Source organism: Hesperophylax consimilis, chromosome 7 (assembly GCF_061612785.1).
Source record: "Hesperophylax consimilis isolate HC1 chromosome 7, BYU_Hcon_1.0, whole genome shotgun sequence".
Taxonomy (NCBI): domain Eukaryota; kingdom Metazoa; phylum Arthropoda; class Insecta; order Trichoptera; family Limnephilidae; genus Hesperophylax; species Hesperophylax consimilis.
In genome coordinates this window covers 17,192,132-17,214,097 of record NC_142842.1, presented here as the reverse complement: position 1 = coordinate 17,214,097, position 21,966 = coordinate 17,192,132, and the positions used below count along the sequence as shown (strand labels likewise).

General features: G+C 37.3%; 2 protein-coding genes across 2 annotated transcripts; one reads left to right on the top strand and one right to left on the bottom strand.

The window, feature by feature from the left end:
• Positions 1-515: 515 nt before the first annotated feature.
• Positions 516-11,292, top strand: Sec71 (ADP ribosylation factor guanine nucleotide exchange factor Sec71). The gene is made up of 3 exons (XM_089633260.1): positions 516-1,239; positions 2,398-7,295; positions 10,817-11,292. Exons 1-3 carry the CDS (start codon positions 1,116-1,118, stop codon positions 10,952-10,954), a joined length of 5,160 nt encoding a protein of 1,719 aa, XP_089489386.1. The 5' UTR covers positions 516-1,115; the 3' UTR covers positions 10,955-11,292.
• A 52-nt stretch (positions 11,293-11,344) lies between these two features.
• Arpc1 (Actin-related protein 2/3 complex, subunit 1A) lies at positions 11,345-15,293 on the bottom strand. The gene is made up of 3 exons (XM_089633261.1): positions 15,114-15,293; positions 12,766-12,846; positions 11,345-12,528 (listed from the first exon to the last, which is right to left on the bottom strand). Exons 2-3 carry the CDS (start codon positions 12,836-12,838, stop codon positions 11,465-11,467), a joined length of 1,137 nt encoding a protein of 378 aa, XP_089489387.1. The 5' UTR covers positions 12,839-12,846; positions 15,114-15,293; the 3' UTR covers positions 11,345-11,464.
• Positions 15,294-21,966: the final 6,673 nt, after the last annotated feature.

Here is a 21,966-nt window from a genome sequence, read left to right as displayed (position 1 = left end):
GCAATGCAAAAATCAGATGCATATAAAAAAAGTTTCTAACAAAACAACTTGAAATCCAACTAGAATGTTTGCATACATTTTTTTTCATAATAATAATTAAAGAATTTTTTGATGTAATTAATGATTAAGTTCTCCTAGCGAATGCTGACAAAAAATATTAAAATATATTCTTTTTCACACATGTGTATTTCAACATTCCTATAGTAATATTAAGGTTGTTGGTTTTTTTCTTCCTTAGAGATTGGAGTGAAATCAAACACGATTATTCCAAATAATTTAAAAATAAAAAAGGGGAAATTTTCATTTCACATGATGTAATCGTTTGTTTTTTATTTAGCATTTTTTGACAATACTTGTTTGAAAAAAAGTGTTATTATAACCTTTAGTACACAAAACAATATTACATCTACATAATAAAAAAATAATACTTAATTTCGACAAACATTTTATTTTTTAACAACAGTTTTTCTGTAAATATTTAGTTCAGCAACTATCCAAAACAGCGCAATAAATTTTATTCTTTTTATTTACATCACAATCAGGTCCACAATGAAATATTTTCATAGGCAAGTACCACAGAAATAAGAATTTAGTTTTAGAATGTTGATAAAATTAATTTGACACGTCACATATTTGTTGGCAACAAACTATGTTATGCTCAGAATAACTTCAAGTGCAGAAGTCGTAGAAATGTCTTTAAGTGACATTAATTTTGCGGCAAAATAATATATCTATCAGAAGATTGATTTTCCAGTTTCCATAAACCAAAACATTCGATCCGTGTGATGTGCATTCACAGTGCGTTGTAAACCTTTGACGTTTATCACTTCTTATTGTGGTATCATTGTAAAGTGAAGTCCGATTTGAATCGTGCTGATTGCTGAGGTGTGGGTTCGAGTTTTTGTTAAAATTACAATATTGACACTAAAAGTTACAAATTTAATGTTAAAACTAGCAATATTATTGTGATTAACCAACGTTTATATCGATTAGATATTCGATTGCGTTGAAGTGTATCTTCAGGGGAAGACGTCATGAATGACAGTTCACGGCGGCCCGAACTCCTCTCATTTACTTAGCAGGAATGTATAATTTAACAAATTAAATTATTTACAATGCAAACCAATCTGAAAACGAAAGAAATGTTTATCGTCAGGGCGTTGGAGAAGATACTAGGCGATAAAGACATCAAGAGATCGAATCATTCCCAACTGAAGAAGGCTTGTGAGGTGGCATTGGGTAATGTACACAATTGTTCTCTTATTCATATTGCTAATATAAGCCGCAGACTCTAGTTGTGTTCGGCCACAGCGATTACACAACATTTATTGGTCTCCAAACAACCTAAAATTCGCGGCTGAATATTCACTTTCCTTGTCCAATGTCAAATAGGCATGTACCTATATACATACATGTCTCTAGAAATCCTATTACCCAGTGTAGTGGTATGTATACCTGGTGTATTAGATGAACACCTGTATGTTTTGCTTTATGTATGTATTGGAATATCTCACCCACAAATTAATTATTTGGTGATTGTGTTATTGATTTATTTCAGATTTGAAAGTTATCATTATATAAAAAACCATTTTTCTTTCAGATTGTTCCAAATTTTGTTGGTATTATCAAAACCAATTAAATTTATGGTAACTGACTAACCGCATATTTATAAAAATGCCCACCTACCTTCTGGTTTATCTTCAGACCAAATACTTTCATTCATTTTGTCGCACATTTTTTTTTATGAATGGTGGAAACATAGCAAAATCTAAGAGCTTTTATAATTCGATTTGTTTTAAAACGTACATTCGATAAACTACTGGGGAGAATGACTACGCTATTAAACCACTTTTATTCTGAGATAGACATTTTTCAGTCAAACCTCAGTGAATTCAAGATTAGAATAAGTATTATTTTTAACACGAGGCTGAATAATGATATAATGTATTCATTGATTAATGTACTATGTGTTAATCTATGTTGTTATGTGTAAATGTTGTGAAATGTTACAGGAATCACTATTTTTCACAATAAATAAATAAAAAGTTAAAATATATATCTTCCATTTAAAAATTAATAATAAATTGAGAATTCAGATAGTGCCATATTGATTAATTGATTTTTCTACATAGTTTAGGAGATTATACCAATAGCACTTGATTGAATACATAGTTTAGGAGATTATACCAATAGCACTTGATTGAATACATAGTTTAGGAGATTATACCAATAGCGCTTAATTTTCTACATAGTTTAGGAGATTATACCAATAGCACTCGATTTACTACATAGTTTAGGAGATTATGGACAATTTCATCATACGTAAGATGAGAACATAATAAGTAAATTGATTCCGAGGCCATCATCTTATCTAAATGACTTATTTTATCTTTCCAGAGGACATCAAGAATGAGCTAAAAGATGGCGGCCAACCTGGAGATGCAGAGAGTCAACCCTCGGGAACTTTACCTCTTCCAAAAAATGACGAAGCTAACATCATCACCGCTGAGAAGTACTTTTTGCCTTTTGAACTGGCTTGCCAAAGCAAAGCCTCCAGAATAGTAGTCACCGCTTTGGATTGTCTACAAAAGCTTATCGCTTATGGACACCTGACGGGAAACATACCTGACTCTACCACCCCTGGAAAACTCTTGATTGATCGAATAGTAGAGTCCATTTGCGGATGTTTCTCTGGACCACAGACTGACGAAGGAGTTCAGCTGCAGATCATCAAAGCTCTGCTGACTGTAGTCACCAGTCAGCATGTGGAGGTTCACGAGGGAACCGTGTTGCTGGCCGTAAGAACTTGCTACAACATATACCTAGCCAGTCGCAACTTGATCAACCAAACCACCGCCCGGGCCACCCTCACGCAGATGTTAAATGTTATCTTTACTAAAATGGAAAACCAAGCTATTGAAGCCGAAGTCCAGGCAATCAGCGATAGCAAGATGAAAGCGGATGAGATGAGCAAGAGCTCCGACGATCTGAAATCCAACCCGCCCGCCGTCGAGGTACCGGAGGAACCTGTACCCGACTCGGAGGAGGAAAGGAAAGATTCCGCTGAGATTATTGCTAGAGAGATTGTTGAATCTGTCGTTGAAGCCTCCCTTAACCAAGTTTTGGGAAATAGCATTGAGTTGAACTGTCAAGTGCCGGTGGAGAGCAATGATAATATCAGTATTGTGAGTGTGGAGCAGAACAACATTGACCAAACCATTCCGAGAATTCCCTCCCAAGAAAGTGTTGAAACTCACTCAGAGAATGATAACTCAGTTACCGCAAAGTTTACGCATGTTCTGCAAAAGGATGCCTTTCTAGTCTTCAGAGCTCTGTGCAAACTCTCCATGAAGCCATTACCCGATGGAACGCCAGATCCTAAATCTCACGAATTAAGATCTAAAATTCTCTCTCTTCATCTGCTGCTATCTATATTACAGAATGCCGGCCCCGTGTTCAGAGGAAATGAGATGTTTATAACTGCCATAAAGCAGTATCTTTGTGTGGCTCTTTCTAAAAATGGAGTCAGTTCTGTACCTGAAGTATTTGAACTATCCTTAGCAATATTTTTGGCATTATTGTCAAATTTCAAAATGCATTTGAAAATGCAAATAGAAGTATTTTTTAAAGAAATATTTATGAATATTTTGGAAACATCGAGTTCAACTTTTGAACACAAATGGATGGTTATCCAGGCTTTGACAAGGATTTGCGGAGACGCCCAGAGCGTTGTGGATATTTATGTTAATTATGATTGTGATTTATCCGCCGCTAACTTGTTCCAGAGACTAGTCAATGATCTGTCCAAAATAGCGCAAGGGAGACAAGCCTTGGAACTTGGAGCAACTCCAAATCAAGAGAAGTCCATGAGAATCCGAGGATTGGAGTGCTTAGTTTCTATTTTAAAGTGCATGGTAGAATGGAGTAAAGATTTATACGTTAACCCAAACTCCCAAACAACACTGGGCGAAAGAATCATTAAAGAGGAGATTGACCATCAAAGCCTTAAGTCTCACGGCGGATCCAGTCTTAGTTTACATTCAACCAATTCCAGCCTTGTAGGCAATCGGGAAACATTAGATTCTCCCGAACAGTTTGAAGTATTGAAGCAACAGAAAGAAGTTTGGGAAGCGGGTATTGATATGTTTAACCGAAAGCCTAGGAAAGGAGTTGCATTCCTTCAAGAACAGGGCTTACTTGGTACCACTGTCAAGGAGATTGCTGATTGGCTGCATACAGATGATCGTTTAGACAAGACCTTCATCGGGGAGTGTTTAGGAGAAAATGACGACCACAGTAAAGAGGTGATGTATGCCTATGTGGATGCCATGAATTTCATTGATCTCGATATAGTGGCTGCACTGAGATACTTCTTAGAAGGATTTAGACTTCCTGGAGAAGCGCAGAAAATCGACAGATTGATGGAAAAGTTTGCTGCCAGGTACTGCGAGTGCAATCCCAACAATGCTCTCTTTACCAGTGCCGATACGGTGTACGTGTTGGCCTTTTCAGTCATAATGCTGACCACTGATCTTCATTCGCCACAAGTCAAGAATAAAATGACCAAAGAGCAGTACATAAAGTTGAATAGTGGCATCAGTGACAACAATGATCTCCCCAGGGAATACCTCTCACAAATTTACGATGAGATTGCCGGCCATGAGATTAAAATGAAGTACACCAGTAATAAGCCGGGAAAGCAAATGATTGCTAATGAAAAGAAAAGGAAATTCATTTGGAACATGGAAATGGAAGTAATATCAACGGCTGCAAAAAGTTTGATGGAGTCAGTTTCTCACGTTCAAATGCCATTCACTACGGCCAAACATTTGGAACATGTGAGGCCTATGTTCAAAATGGCCTGGACTCCATTCCTAGCAGCATTCTCTGTTGGTTTGCAAGACTGTGATGATCAAGAGATAGCCTCTCTGTGTCTCGATGGTATCCGCTGCGCTATTCGTATTGCTTGTATTTTCCACATGAGTTTGGAGCGTGATGCATATGTGCAAGCTTTGGCACGATTTACTCTTCTCACGGCCAACTCTCCCATTACTGAAATGAAGGCCAAGAACATCGATACCATTAAAACTTTAATAACGGTTGCGCATACTGATGGAAACTACTTGGGAACAAGTTGGCTCGACATTGTGAAATGTATATCTCAATTAGAATTAGCCCAACTTATAGGAACTGGAGTTAGACCACAGTATCTGTCTAGTTCAAATAGCAAACCTCAGCCGGACCCTTTGAAGTTGAATTTGACCTCACTGGATCCCAGCGTAAAAGAGCATATTGGAGAAACCAGTTCGCAGAGCGTGGTTGTGGCGGTAGATAGAATATTCACCGGCTCTACGAGGTTGGATGGTGACGCTATTGTAGATTTTGTAAGGGCACTGTGTCAAGTTTCACTGGATGAACTTAGCCACCCTGTTAATCCGAGGATGTTCTCACTTCAGAAAATTGTGGAGATTTCTTACTACAACATGGGCAGAATTAGGCTACAGTGGTCACGCATATGGCAAGTCCTGGGAGATCACTTTAATACTGTGGGCTGTAATCCTAACGAAGACATCTCTTTCTTCGCCGTTGACTCCCTCAGGCAACTCTCCATGAAATTTATAGAAAAGGGGGAGTTTGCTAATTTCAGATTCCAAAAAGACTTCTTGCGGCCATTTGAACACATTATGAAGAAAAATGTTTCACCAACCATAAGAGATATGGTCGTGAGATGTGTTGCCCAGATGGTTAATTCACAAGCGCATAATATTCGTTCCGGTTGGAAAAACATTTTCTCAGTGTTCCACCTGGCAGCTGGAGACCACGATGAAGCTATTGTTGATTTAGCTTTCCAAACAACTGGGAAAATAATAACAGAGTTGTACGAGAAACAATTCCCAGCCATGATTGACTCATTCCAAGATGCTGTCAAGTGCCTTTCTGAGTTTGCATGCAATGCCAAGTTCCCCGATACTTCCATGGAGGCCATCCGCCTGGTGCGGACTTGCGCCCTGAGTGTGAGTATCTCTCCGCACCTGTTTGCAGAACATGCCGGCATGGAGGCTGAGCTGGGGCGAGGGGCACCGGAAGATGACCGGGTGTGGGTGCGCGGGTGGTTCCCCCTGCTCTTCTCTCTCTCTTGCGTTGTGTCACGCTGTAAGCTGGATGTGCGCACACGCGGCCTCACTGTCCTCTTTGAAATAGTCAAGACTCATGGAGACGCATTCAAACCCCACTGGTGGAGAGACTTATTCAATATTTTGTTCAGGATATTTGACAACATGAAACTTCCCGAACATCAAGTAGAGAAAAATGAATGGATGACCACTACGTGTAACCACGCCCTTTACGCAATAGTTGATGTATTTACGCAATATTTTGATACCCTAGGATCGTTATTATTAGTGCAGCTCTACGCCCAGTTGCACTGGTGTGTACAACAGGACAATGAGCAGCTCGCTCGCTCGGGAACCAACTGTCTTGAGAACCTTGTTATATCCAATGGATCCAAATTTGAAGAAGACACGTGGGACAAAACCTGCCAGTGCATGCTGGATATATTTAATAGTACCATTCCGACCACTTTATTAACTTGGAAACCCGAGTTGAATACCAAAGGAATATCGCAAACTTATGCAGAAAACGGAGATATCCCGTCTATAAAGCAAGGTATTCTAAAGAGACCAAACAACCAGATGTCCCATACTATGATGAACGATGATCTGAAAAGTGGGAATGGTTTATTTAACGGGCTCTTGATTAAATGTGTAGTTCAACTGGAATTGATTCAAACCATCGACAACATAGTATTCTTCCCTGCTACGTCCAGAAAGGAAGATGCGGAGACATTGGCGGCGGCGGCGGCCGACATGGCAGGCAGTACGGGCGGGGCTACGGAGTGCCAGCGAGAAGAACAAGGCATGTATCGCTTGCTGAGTTCTCCCCACTTGTTCCAGCTGACAGACTGTCTCCTGTCAAGTCACAGGTTCGCTAAAGCCTTCAACTCCAACAACGAGCAGCGCAACCTTCTCTGGAAGGCAAATTTCAAGGGATCGGTGAAGCCAAACCTTTTGAAGCAAGAAGCGCAGTCCTTAGCGTGTGTCCTTAGAATATTATTTAAAATGTACAGCGACGAGTCTAGGAGGGATGATTGGCCACGAATTGAACAGAGACTGATAAGTGTTAGTAAGGAGGCCCTGGAGTACTTCATAAGCCTTAGTAGTGAAGCTCATCGTGACTCGTGGACGTCTCTGTTGCTGCTGGTTCTCATGAGGATACTTAAGATGCCTGACGATAGGGTATGTATTGTTGGCTTTATCAATCAATTATTGACTTAAATAACAAATTTACACACCTTGAACAAAGTAACATGTTTAGACAGTCAATTGAGGCCCCTAGAAACAAAGACGGAAGTGTCCACTTTGTTAAATTGTTGGCAATCTAAAAAAAACGTTTAATCAGTCTGTTATTCATCAATATGCAAGGAAATTTTAATAATATGATAGTAAACCGGCTTAAGAATACTATTTTAAATCATCTATGTATCTAAATGCCCCAGTTTCTTTAAAAAATGAATTTTTTTGATGGACACTTCCGTTTTTGTTTCAATCATTTTGACCATCTTGCTTGGACACTTGCTGTTTTGTTTCACAAACAGTTGGAAACTGCCGGTTTTGATGTAAATGACAATTTCAACAGACAGATGTTGCAGTCAATGTAAGAAAACAATATTTTTAGGAAGATTTTTTTTATTGAAAAAGTTGCAGTTGAGTTCCTCTTGAAGATATTATTTAAAGTTGATAGGTCACTTCTATCTTAGAAATTTTCATAAATTCTGGATAACAGAAAATAGATTTAAAAAAGGTAAAATAGATTTAATTAAAGGTAAAAATAGATTTAAAGAAAAGTTAACTAAATTATAAAATAATACAAAAATTAACTAAATCATTAATAAGTCTGACACGATTTCTGCCGATTCCTCATTACATTCTATGTGAACATAATCATCTTCTTCTTCTTGAGGTACAAGAGAAGTAGTTGGACATAATTTCGAGTAGAAATTCAATTCGGGAATATTTCTCCAGTCACCGCCAAAGTGGATATTTAGCAGTTTTGCAACATCTCGTAATTTTAAAGGATTAACCGAAATTTGATTAGCCTCAATTAAACTGGGATTTATCATATTTGCAGTTAAATTCCTCTTGCAGATATTATGAAAAGTTGATAGGTCACATCTATAATTTGTTTCTCCTTTTAAAAGAATAGTAGTTTTATTCTTGTTTCTTTTCAAAATGAACCTTTTCGTCTCCGAAAATCGAGATGCCCATGATGATGTAGGCTTCAGAATAAGTTGCGAAGCATTTTTCCATTCGCTTACTTCTACCTCGGTACCCAACTTTATAACTGTAGCAAAATTGGATACAATATTGTAGTATTCTTCCGGTTGGATAATTTGTTCGTGTTTTTTTTATTTCTTTTTCTATATTACCAAATACTCTATCGGCGCATAAAAGAGTGTCCAGTTACCGGAAAAATCAACTCAATTTTTTTAAGACTAGCTGGAGCCTCAGAAAACCATCGCATACACATGCCAATAATGATGGAATTTTTGTTTTGGCCTGGACACCCGTCAGCCATCAGTCTTACTGTTTTGATCCCATCTAAGGGGAGATTCTTCAATCTATGGTATACTGCAGATGCTATCTCATTGGATCCCTTTACATGAGTATTTTCCAACCAACAGTGACTGAATACATTTTCTTTAGTTAAAGGTTCTTTTGATGAACCAACTACAGTCGTAAAGTTATAAAAATATAACTGCCGACTATAGTAGGCTTGCTGGTCAGGCACTTTTGGTAACACCAGATTTTTTTCGCAGTCGAAGGAAACTGTTACCAAATCACTTCTCCTTTCCTGTAGATATTTGAAAAACTCGTCATATTTTTTTTTATGTATTCGTTTTTTTATCATCAGATCTACTTTTTCACGTTCGTCCGAAGTTTGTTTTATTTTTTCCGACAATTGCAAACAAGTCGAACAAACATCAGTGCGAGGAGTTCCAAACCCCAAATTAAATTTTTTATTGAACACACTCCTGAAGTATGATTGACTGATGGTAATTCCTTTATCTTCTTGTGCTTTTTTCTTGCACATTAAATACATCTTCCGAATGCTGAGGTTAGAAGGTAAATATCTTCGAAGGTTTGAAGCATTTCGACAGTAATGTGCTTCAGTGCACTTGAACTTCTTTATAAAATTCATGGTGAATTCTAACCTTTCCACGAAATGACGACTCCGATGATCGCCACCACGATTTTCCGTAGCAATTTTGCCAGTTTTATAAAAACATTCCATTATGTGTTGCACCCTTTGTTTTGAAATATTTATGCTCTTTAGAAATGTTTGTTGACACACTGGAATTATGGAGCCGTCGGACAATCTAAATGAAAATTTTGTTTGAAATTGTTTTGTTTTGTAAGTGCCTTTCCTAGGTCGCTGACGTTTAATGGATACTGGTTTACAAAATTTTAAAATTAGTGCATCTTGATATTTTTTGTCCTTACGTGAGTAAAAAATCTTGTGAAAACGTATCAAATCTGTCATTTTAATGCTACTGCATTGAAAACTTTTTGAAGTTTTGTGGTTGCAAGCGGGAGCAGATGGTAAACACGTTGGAGAATATCTGTGAATAATATTAACCGCTTCTGTGCCAAGAGCAAGTTAACTCGCATTCTTGGCCTGCTGTGCTCAGCTACACTTCTACCTACTGGCATTTAAAAGGTTAAAACGATTAGTTACTATTATTTAGTAGACATCTCCCCTTACTTGATTAATTGTGAAAAAAAATTGTGAACAAATTCAGATAAATCTAAAAATGTCATATTTTGACATTTGCCTACAACATGATGACGGTTTACCTTTTTTTCTTGGCGATGTTTGCCTTCCATTTATGCGGTTGTTTGACACGTTTTCTCACTGATTCCGGTGGCAATATATCGGGGAAAGTTTCCATTATTGGAATATTTGACGTCCACTAACAATAAATGGTTATTTCCACAAAAAATAACAACTTTTCACTACACGATTCACTCACGCTTCCGCACGAGTTTGTATGAATTCAAGTACGGCCGCCATTATGAATAAAGGCTCCTGATTGGCTATTTGAAAAACTGCCGCTTTTGTTTCGGAAGGAGGTGGACACTGCCGTATTTGTTACAACAACAAAACTTTAAAGCCAAAATACTATGGTTTAATGACAATTATATTAAAATCAGATATATTCTCGAGATAGAATGAACCTTTCTCTATAAAACTGCATATTCAACTCATTTTTGACGTTTGGTGGACACTTCCGTCTTTGTTTCTAGGGGCCTCAATTGTTTACAATTTAAAATCTTAGGTTTTTTTTATTTTTTATATATTCAATAATATTGTTATTGGGTTTATAAAAACAGTTTATTTTTAAACAAGTTCTGCTGTGTAATTATTATTACGCGTGACAGCTGTTTCGCCCTCTGAAGGCATTATCAAACTTCAGAGGGCGAAACAGCTGTCACGCGTAATAATAATTACACAGCAGAACTTGTTTAAAAATAAACTGTTTTTATAAACCCAATAACAATATTATTGAATATATAAAAAATAAAAAAAATAAAATGGAGTTCTACAAATTAAACTTAATAACAATAAATAAAATTTTAGTATTATGAACATACATAAATACGTACTTAAATAAGTAATGGCGTTTGAGAAATGTGTTGTACCAGGGGTAGATTACCAGTGATAAATATTCATGTGTTGTGTTGTTTGTTTGTTGCAGTTTGCAGCCCACGTGTCTAGCTACTACTCCCTGCTGTGTGAGATAACTTGCTTTGACCTGAAGCCTGAACTGAGATCCGTACTCCGTCGAGTGTTTATTCGAATTGGGCCGGTTTTCAAAATAATTCCTAGCACATAGCGCAGTCCTTAAATTTGGCCTTTAAAATAATTAGGATTACTTATCTTTCTTTTCACATACATCCCAGATTTAGATCTAACGCAATACATAAATAATTCACAAGTTATATGAAATGAAATGCCTATGTATTTATGTACCATTTAATAATTGTGTTGTAATAGTATATCACGATAATTATTATTGTTGCTGTAGCGATATACCTTTTAGAAAAAAAATGTTTTAAAAAAGTTTAAAGATATTTATTTACGCAGGTGATAAAAAATTGTATTTATGAGTTCATTTTGATAACTTATGTGCAGTTAGATTCCATAAAAGTATTTACACCAATAAAACACTGGTTGGTTTAACTTTAGATACTGATTTATTTAATTTAAATTATACATAAGTTTTTAAAATAGATTAAAAATTATATAAAAAATCAAAATAAAGTTTTTTTTATTTATTTTATAAATGGTGATCTCTAGCGAGAATTAAATGCAAAATTTGACAAAAAAACTTGTACTCTCTTATTTACACAATCTTCAATCCTTGAATGGAATTTTCCAGCGTCTTCAGGTCCCAGATAACAAGCTGGCCATCCAAACCTGAAGTGCTAAACTTGGTGGCGTCAGCCTTAGTTCCTTCATATAGGAATAGACTGGTGATGGCATTCTGGTGGAAAGAATCCAAGTTGGTGTCGTTGGTCTCGATGCGGGAATGTCTGTCCAGGGACTGGAACTTCTTCATGGCGGACAACCCTCCCGCCTCCTTCCTCAGCGTGTTGTCCAGTCGGGCGGAGAATTGAATCTGGCCATCTCTGTCCACGTAGTACAGGAGGGGGATGCAACTGTGCCCAGCCACTACCAAAGAATTGTTGCTAATCCAGGTACAACCCATAAAGGGTAGATATTCAGTCTTCAGCTTGGCAACAGTCACATTCCTCACTCCATTTGTTGCGTCGGCGACATTGATGGAGCTGTCGTGACCGACCCACGCAAACTTGTTACCGTCGGCAGAAAAGGAGACTCCGTGCACCCACCCTCCCCCAGATGGGGTGTTGGGAAATTCCGCCAGTAGCTGACCGAGAGGAACCTTCTCCCCCCACACGCTCGGGGCCGGTTGATCTTCGATGGCTTTGATGTAAGCGGAGAACACCCTCACTTTAAAATCAGCCGAGCCTGCCACGAGCAGCGTATTGTTAGGATGCCAATCTAATGTAGTTACAGTTGATCTAATAGGCTTCTTGATGTGTTTGGAGACCCACCAGTTATTTTCCTTCTCAAAATAACAAACTGAGATGAGTCGTGCCCCAGATCCAACGGCAAACTTGTTCTCCAAGGGTGACCACTTGACACAAGTAGCGGCTCGGTTGATACGTAGCAAGACAAGAGTTGGGGACCACTTCCCGTCAGCCCCCTGGGTCCACACGTAGGCATTGCGGTCCACAGCGCAGGTCACAATGCGGTTTGTGTTTGGAGCCCAATCGATGCCCATCACCCGCAAGTCGTGTTGGCACAAGTTGTCGGTGAGCTTCCATTCTGCGCCATCCATTTGGTAGATGTACACCTCATGGTTGTTGGGAGAAATCGCTATCTCTAGAGCAGGAAATGATAATAGTTATCAGTTTAACATGAATGTTCCTAATTATTATTTATGATTCACTAAAAGTGAAATTAACAATGAGCGATGTAAAAGATCTACAAAATTAGTGACTTTACCAGGCTGCTTTTTTTCTACTACATTGTTATGATTAGAAGTTAGTGAATCATGACATAGCTCTATTGAGATAAGTTTGTCGAAAGATTATGAATTATAAGAGAGTTAACACTTACGTGAACGATCTTTGTTCCAGGCGTGGCAGGTGATTGGACTGCACGAGTCTCCGAAGCTCAGAGGTTGGGCCATTTTTAAACCTAAAAAACAAAGTTTTATAATAAAATAAATTAATTATGGAAAATTTTTCCCTAACCGCTGCACATTAATAGGCAAAGATTATTGAAGTAATTCATTTAGTTTTAACTTAATTACTACAAGAAACAACTATTTATATTGGGAGATATGGTAAAAGATTCATTATAATTCCATTTTTATTCAAAGTTCAAAATTTACCTAATAAAACGATCCCTTTGTCGCCATTTTGGACATTTTTAGTATGCAGTGATACTTGCGAAAGTTTCATTTCAATCAAAATACGTACAAATTACTGAATCAACCCAAAATAAGAACCTAATTTGTGCATAAATAGTTGTTTCTTGTAGTAATTGTTGAAACAAAGTGTAATTTCTATAAACTGCACCTAGTGCAGCGGTTAGGTAAATAATTACCGTATTTATTTACAGAGATGTGCAAAATGGGTAACCAAAACCATTTGAAATGCAAAATGGAAATGGGTGAAAACTTTTCCATTTGAAAATCCAAAATGTAAAATGGTTTTTAGAAAAGCATTTCAAATGCAAAATACCTATTTTTAAAATGCATTGAAAATGCAAAATGGTTTCTCAGGTCAAACAATCAAAATAATTATAGAATTTTTAAACAATTTTGTCATTTAATAATGGACATCAATGTAGAACAAACATATTACATGATGGTAAATCCAAAAACACCACGACTACAGATTATGAAACCACAAAAAATTTGCGCGGGACTAATGTTGCCAACGTAAAAACTGCTATCTAACATTTAATACTACAGCGTCATGGCCCCATGTTCAGTATTTGAATCAGTATTTTTTGTAATGGTATCACTCAATTGCCAGGGCTCCTACCAGGGAGCAACTTGACAAATGTAAATTATCTCTCATAGCGAGGTTGAGGACCTGCTGATATTTGGGGCTTATGAAAAAAAGATGAGTGGAGATAGTAGGAAGAATGTTGCAAAAAAGCATTTAAAATGGAAAATGCATTGAGAAAAGCATTTAAAATGCAAAATGGTTTTTAGAAAAGCATTTAAAATGCAAAATACCCATTTTGCATTTTGCATTTATTTGAAATAAAGCACATCTCTGTTTATTTATAAATGTTCCCGACCCGAATAAGAAAAAAGAAGATTTAAAGACACTTTTTTTATGTGAAAACTCATTAATAAATGCAACCACACCAAGAGTTGGTAGTATTCGCCAAAATTCATATCAATATAATTTAGCATTGTCTTGGGAATCGGACTCCTATTTTCATTTGTAATATAGGATGGAAGATGCAGCCAGATAGGCGCGACATATATGTATTAAAATACTAACGCCATTCGCACACAGAGTGACCCGAGAGTTTTGTGCATGTAGCAAACGCCCCGCTCGTGAGTATCCGCCATACTATTTAATGCGAAGCGTCGACTACAGGTTTGACGTCAATTGCACTCTACTGACAGTGCTGGTAGCACGCTAGCGATTTGCATTCGCGTCTACTCCTCGTTTGATAGAAATGACATCTGAACATGATTTGAATGTTAAATTTGTTCTGGATGTGGGAAAATATCCATGTTTATACAACTATAATTTACCAGAATACATAATTAACGGAGAAGGCGTGGATTGAGGTTGGAAAAAAAGATCAGTTGACATGTAATTCTTTGGCGGCGACGATTGCACTACAATTAATATTTATTCATTTTGTGTGGGTGAACCCAAAATCTTCTTTTAGATGGTTTTTTATGCTTATAAAGAAAAAGAAGAACGATATTATTATCTTCGTCGCTAAGTCATTTTACATCGTATTAGTTTCATGGCTGCACGCGAAAATATGATCAAGTTCAGTATAATTCGGATAGCACCATGTATGTGACTTGTGGTTGCATTGTGATCACGTAGTTTGTAAGTATCTCTATGTACAAAAGGGCCTTTCGTTTTTTTTCTAATGCCTTTTCACTAATGTCTAACTAAAAATCTTGTAATGGGTATGGCATGTAATTTACCAAATAAGGCAAACAGCGTAATTTATTATCATTTCACGCTTTCGGAGGCAATAGAAAACTATCCACTTCATAAACTGCCTTTTAATAGAAAAGGATTCATAAAATCCAATCCATAAATAAATTAGGGGATTTAATATTAGTTGGGATTGTAGGTACTTGTAATGATAATTTTAATACTGAGGTAATTTTGAGTGAGTCATTATCAAAGTTATAGATTACGGACAAATGAAGTTTGAAGTCAATCGGAAATCAATTTGACAGATCTACTTACCGAACGCAAACTTCTGTGGGTTAATAAAGCTGTTGAATTGGTATATTTCAATCAAATTCGCGGACTCTGGGCCGTCAACGCGAATGAATTTTATAAATATTCAGGCAATCTTGATATAGTTGAAAGGACCCTCCCAGAGTTTGCGGTTCAAATAGGGTTTGACAACCATTGACATCGATAACCTTGAAATGAAGACCATAGATAAAGTCATTTAACTCTATTTGACAAATCAATTCAGTAATAAATCTCAACTCAACGAAAAACGACAACTAGATGAAAATAACCATCTAAGATTAAAAAAAAAGATTATGGCCATATAATCACCGGTAACACACCGTTAACATACCGTTAACACACCGGTAACACACCGTTATTCAATTTTTAAATTTGCGGTTGTAGAGTATTTGATAAAAATTCATGCTTTAATTGTTTAGTGTGGGTTGCACTTTATATTCGCCTTCGAAATGAAACGAGAACTGATAAACGAATAATTTTTTAAATATATACGTTTTTGTATGGACCTAATAAGCCCATTGATGGCTTGCGTCCATGCGTTTTTTCGTAGAATAAAGATTTTCTAATAATACCGTAGCAAGCCCCCCCCCGCTGCACAAATACGTTTTCACTTAAATGATTATATTTATAACAATTCTTAGCATAATTAATGAGAGGCATAATCAAGATAACCCATTTCCAACTGATTAATATGTTGGTCACCCTAATAAAAATGTCACTGACTAATAATATCATTAATTTTATTTAGCATATAGCATTTGCTGATATGCTGACCGTTCGATCCGCCCCTGGTAGGGTGACTATCAGATCTGAATAGCCAGGCATCTCCCAACCTTCTCGTTCTACAATGTCAGAGGCGGCTCTAGGGGTCCAGAAGTGGAAGGTCAATCAAAAAGAAATTAATATGAAATGTTAATACATATTGCTAATGCGTAATGAATATTATAAAAAACGACAATGTATGTTATTAATTTGTCGGTACCCACCTATTCTGAAGCCGGTAATAAAATATTGTTTAATTTAAGATTATTTATTTACTAGTTTTAATTTGTATTAACTCCAAACTCAATCCCTTGTTTATCAGTAGACTTAAAAAGTAAACAGTGAAAGCAAAAGTACCTATACCCTATACTTTCATTTTATTGCACTCGCAAATGCATTGATAAAAATGATAAGTTCAAGATGGCTATCATTCATAACACAAAAACTTACGTATGACATTTTTTTACATTTCCCTCTATTACCTTAATAATCTTAGATCGTAGATATCTTTATCTCACCGCGGTCATGTCCGAAAATCCCTTTAAAATAAATTTTGTATGATACTAAGCATAAGCATAAATCAACTATCTAATCAGCATAAGTCAGACATGCTAGTGTTTACCTCCTTAGTCTGTATAGCAAAGAGAAAAAAGGAGATAGCTAGGACAAACGCCCACGCTAGGTACATACAGTAGCTTCTCATTTGGACGCTAGATGGCACTGGAACTCGCTATTACCGTACGAATATGCACGAATATTAATAATAATCGGGTGGTTTGTCAAACCCTTTTTTTATATTACTATTGCAGCAAGTTTTGTAGATACCGTCTGATGATATTTTTTTTTCCATTATTTCTGGCTTTCACCCTTCAAGGGTGTTTTTGGCCATCATTTAAAATTATTGAGAAAGGTGTATTGAAAGGTGAATTTAAATATTAATTTTATTTAAATAGGCAAATTTCAAAATTTTAATGAAAATTGGAGTCGAGTTCAGACTTAAAAGAGATGAAATGTTGAATGGAGGGGAGGCAATTTTAGTTAAGGCTTGATAGAAGAGAGGATATTTGTTTAGAGAGGGACAACCAAAAAATATGTGATCTAAAGTTCCCACTTCTAGACCACAGAATGTACAATCTGGGGAGTCAAGGACGTGAATTTTAAAAAGATGGGAAGGAACGGAACAATGACCGATCCTCATTCGAATGAGTGAAGAAATTTCTTTTTTGGAAAAATGAGGGAATTGCTGAAACCACGGTTTTGATGGTATAGTCCTTTGTATTGAGGCATAGCAGGCTCCCTTGGATTGACTAGCAATGTGCCAATACTCTGACCAAACATTGCGGGATCTTTCTTTGATGATGGAAAAAATGTCAGATAAGGGAATGTGGTTTACGAGGGTAACAACAGGGTTGGACGCTCCTTGTTTTGCCAAGGCATCCGCAATATCATTACCCATGATACCAACATGTCCAGGAATCCAAATCAGAGTTACAGATTTACCAGAGCTTTGAATGGATGCTATCATCACTCGAATAAGGCATACAAAATGATCATCAGGATGAAGAAGAGGACTGGATTTAAGTTTTTGGAGGGAACTGAGAGAGTCAGAGAGTACGAGGGAATGTTCAAAATTATTTTTGATTATATATTTGAGAGATTCTATTATTGCAATGCACTCAGCTGAAAATATTGAAAATTGATTTGAAATTGAATGAAATATTCTATCATTAGAATTATTGTGGTAAACGTTAATACCTATACCACAGTTAGGAGTGTCGGGAGATTTGGATCCATCAGTAAATAAAAGAGAAAAGTTGGGCCATTTAGATAAAATAATGTCATTGAACATATTATTGACAGTTCGGGCCGGGAGATTGGAATGACTTTTAAAGATTCCGATCCCTTCTAATATTGTTGGGGATAGGGTGACGTGACTATATTTTAGTTTGTATAAGGGAAGTAGATCATTTTGGATGATGTGGAGCTCTGAGAGAGACTTAAAATTTTTACAGATGTCAGGAATAGGTTTAGTTGAAGCTCTGATTGTAGATGAATGGTTTGAGTCAATGAACAACGAGACGCTGGGGATAACCTGATGACATTTAGAATTTAAACATTTAAGAACAAATTTGTCAGCAAATAGTTGACGCCTTAAATAAAGAGGAGGATCAGAACATTCTACTTGAAGGGAATTGATGGGTGACGATTGCATCGCTCCAGTTATTATTCGCAAAGATTTAGATTGAATTTTGTCTAATTTATTAAGTACATTTTTTGAGGCAGTACTAAAAAGTGGGCAGGCATAGTCGAGATGGCTTCGAATAAGTGCATTGTAAAGCAACTTAATGCAAGTAGGGTGAGCTCCCCACCAAACGCCAGATAATGATCTGATGATATTTAAATTTTTTTCGCATTTAGTAACTAAATTATTAATATGGGAAGACCATTTAAGTTTCCTATCAAATGTTACTCCCAAAAATTTTACTTCAGAAGCGTTGGAGATTGGAGAATTTTTAAATAAAATTTGAACGGGGGGGTTTTTATGGCGGTTTGAGAAGGTGACACACTGAGTCTTTTGGATTGAAAGTTCAAGACCATGTAACGTGAGCCATGTGCAAAGGGCATTCATGGCTTCGTTAAGATATTTGACGGCAAGAGGGATGATTTTGGATGATAAGAAGAAAGCTATGTCATCTGCGAACTCGATAATTTTTATTTGTGGGGGAATAGTGACATGCATATCATATGTGTATATATTATACAGTAAGGGGGACAATACATCGCCTTGTGGTAAACCCTTCCAAATAGACCTACTTTGAGGAGAAATATCTGGAAGTTCAATGAAAATTTTTCTATCTAGAAATAGATTAATAATAGATTGGACAAACATGGGGGGAAGGCCAAGGCCTAGAAGTTTTTTTTTCAGGATTGGGATGGAAACATTGTCAAAGGCGCCTTCTATATCTATAAAGACGGCAAGACAAACTTCCTGTTTAGAAATTGATAAATTAATATCAGTGCTGATGATGGTAAGGTTATCCTGAGTGGATTTTTTTTTTTCCTAAATCCAAATTGAGATGGAGAGAGAAGCTGTTTACTCTCGACAAAAAATTCTAATCGGTTTTTAATTAATTTTTCATAAAGTTTACTGAGGGTGGATGAAAGAGCGATTGGCCTGTAGTTGGATCCAAAATTTGGAGATTTGTTTGTTTTTAAAATAGGGATGATTATTTGAGAACTCCAGTCATCAGGCATTATACCAGTCTGGAAGATTTTATTTAAGATGCTTAAGAAGTGGTTTAGAACATTATCATTACTATTTTTGATTATGCTGTAAGGTATACCATCTCTGCCTGGAGATGAGTCCTTGACTGTTGATAAACCATTTTTTAGCTCAATTAAGGTGAATGGAGAGTCTAGCCAATGATTAGACATGGGAGTATTATAGATGGGCGTTATTTCATCTAAGTTAGGAACAGAAGGGGGGGCAATTTTGTCCAAGAATTCATCTATCCATTTAGAATGGGACGCTCGAGGAGATGGTGAACTGAAGGAGGATCGAAATCTTCGGATCATAGACCAAACTTCCGAAATTGGAGTGTTCGGAGATACTGAACTGCAAAAGTTGTACCACCCGGATCTTTTTTTTGACCTCAATACCCTTTTGGCATTGGATTCAGCGTTTTTGTATATAAGATAGTTCTCCATAGTCATATTGTAACGATAGGAAAGAGATTTAGCTTTCCGAATTCTTACTACTTTGGAACATTCCTCATCCCACCAGGGAGTTGGAGGGAGTTTTTTGAGAGATTTAGTTTTAGGGGGAGGATTTGATTTATTTATTGCAGTTATGAGCATTGATTTGAAGTTATTATAATCATCTTTGACGGAAAATATATCGGTGGCGGGTGAATTTAGTAGGAACTTGTCCATATGAGAGTTAAATTCATCCCATTTGGTGTGTTTCGTTTTAATCTTTGTCGAAATATGAGACTTGTCCGATTGGAAAGAAGTTTGATAAGTAATGATGATCGGGAAATGATCACTGGAGCAAGGGTCGGGGGACACCACCCACGAGGAGAGAGAAGCCAGACTAGTAGAACATATCGAGAGATCCACTGCACTGGGGTTTGTGCTGGGGCGTGAGATCCTAGTAGGAGATCCGTCATTCAAAAGGAAAAGGTTGGATTGATCTAGGAAATCCATCACACTTCGACCATCTCGGTCGGAGAAAGCAGAACCCCAGACGGGGGAATGGGCATTAAAATCGCCTAATATAAAGAAAGGAGGGCTTAGTTGACTTACAATTTGCAACCAAGTTTGTTTATTGAAGTGGGCTGTTGGGGGAAGATAGACTGAAATAAAGGATGTGTCCTTTATTTTAGCTGCAACCATTTGGAAGTCAGCATTGGGGGGTTTGATATTATTTATTGGGGAAAATGATATGGATTTTTTAATAAAAAGGGCAGCACCGCCGCCCGAACCTTCCGGGCGATCGTCGCGGAGACAGGAATACCCTCCCACATTAAAGTGGGTGGATGGAGTAAACCAAGTCTCCGAGATAGCAGCCAAAGAAATAAAGTTGGAATTTAATAGGTTAAGGAGATCAGATTTGTTAGAAATAGCACTTCGGCTATTCCACTGAAGTATTCTGACATCCTGAAGAGCCATTTTGAATAAATGATTTTAATGTGGAAATAATAGTAGCAGCGTTGGACGGTAGATTAGTTTGAGAAGAAATAAGGTCAATTAGAAGAATAATAAGAGTTTGGATAAATGAAGAATTGTCTTGGGAGAGTTTTTCAGAAAGTTTAAGAGAGTTCATTGAGGACGGATTATAATTATTTGCACACCCGTTTGTGGCATTTGAAAGAGGTGAACCATTGGGATTTAAGAGCAGTGAGTTGTGTTGTTGCTGATCGTATCCAGGAGCCGGTTTAGAGATAGCGTTTTTGTATGTGAATTTAGTTGAACGAGAAGAAGTTGTTGTAGTGGAGGGAAGAGGGTTGGATGAGGAGTTGCTGGATAAAGCCTCAGCAAATGATTTTTTGACAGGCGGGAATAATTTAGAAGCCTGCAGAAAAGACAAGTTCTGAGAGGCCATAGAAATTTTAATATTTTTTTGGCGAGATTGTTCTGGGCAAGATGTGTTGATAGCTGTATGTGAGCCTGAGCAGTTAAAACATTTAGGTGAGGAGGAAGAAGGACATTGGTCAGCTGCGTGGTTTTCTCCACATTTAAAACATCTGGGTTGAGATCTGCATGCAGCTTTGGTATGACCAAAACGGCAGCAATTGAAACATTGAGTGGTGGGATATGTATACATTTCAACTGGTAATGAGTTGAAGAATAAATATATATGGGAGGGAAGAGATTGACCTTCAAAGGTGATAACAACAGATTGGGAGGGCTTCCAGGTAATTATACCCTCAGAGGAGTCCTTGTAATTTAGCCTCCTGGCTTTTATGGGATTGCCAATGTGTTGGGGGGTTGAAAGTGAAGACAGAATTTCTTCGATGGACAGATCGGTCGAGATACCTCTGACCAGGCCCATGCGAGTGACATTGAAAGTAGGGATATATGCCTTGAACTTTGAATTAGATGAAATGAAGATATTTTTGATGAAACTGTTGGCAGCTGGCCCTGAGAGGAATTCGACGGAGATTCGGAAGCGACCCTCGGCTTTTACACCTCCAGGTTTGATTGAAAGATTCTTGCTATTTGATAGGAATTTGCCAAATTCAAGAGGGTGGATGGTTTTTCCTTGCTCAGTTTTTTGGGCGTATGCTATGAATGGGCCACGGGAATGAGGAGAATAAAAGTTTGTTGGAGGAAGTTGAGAAAGTGCTGGTGGGGACAGTGAAGTCGAAGGCGAGTCAAGTTTTATTGGGGAAGAAGGAGTAAATTTCCTTTTTTTGGTAGAAGTCAAGATGACAGAATCACTGTCAGAAATTTCTACATTTTCCCCATCTGGGGGGTCTGGAGAGGGATCTGGGGGCTTTGTAGGGGGTCCAGGAGGGAAATCTTCCTCCATTATTCACAACAGTAAACAACTACAATAATAGTATGAAAAATG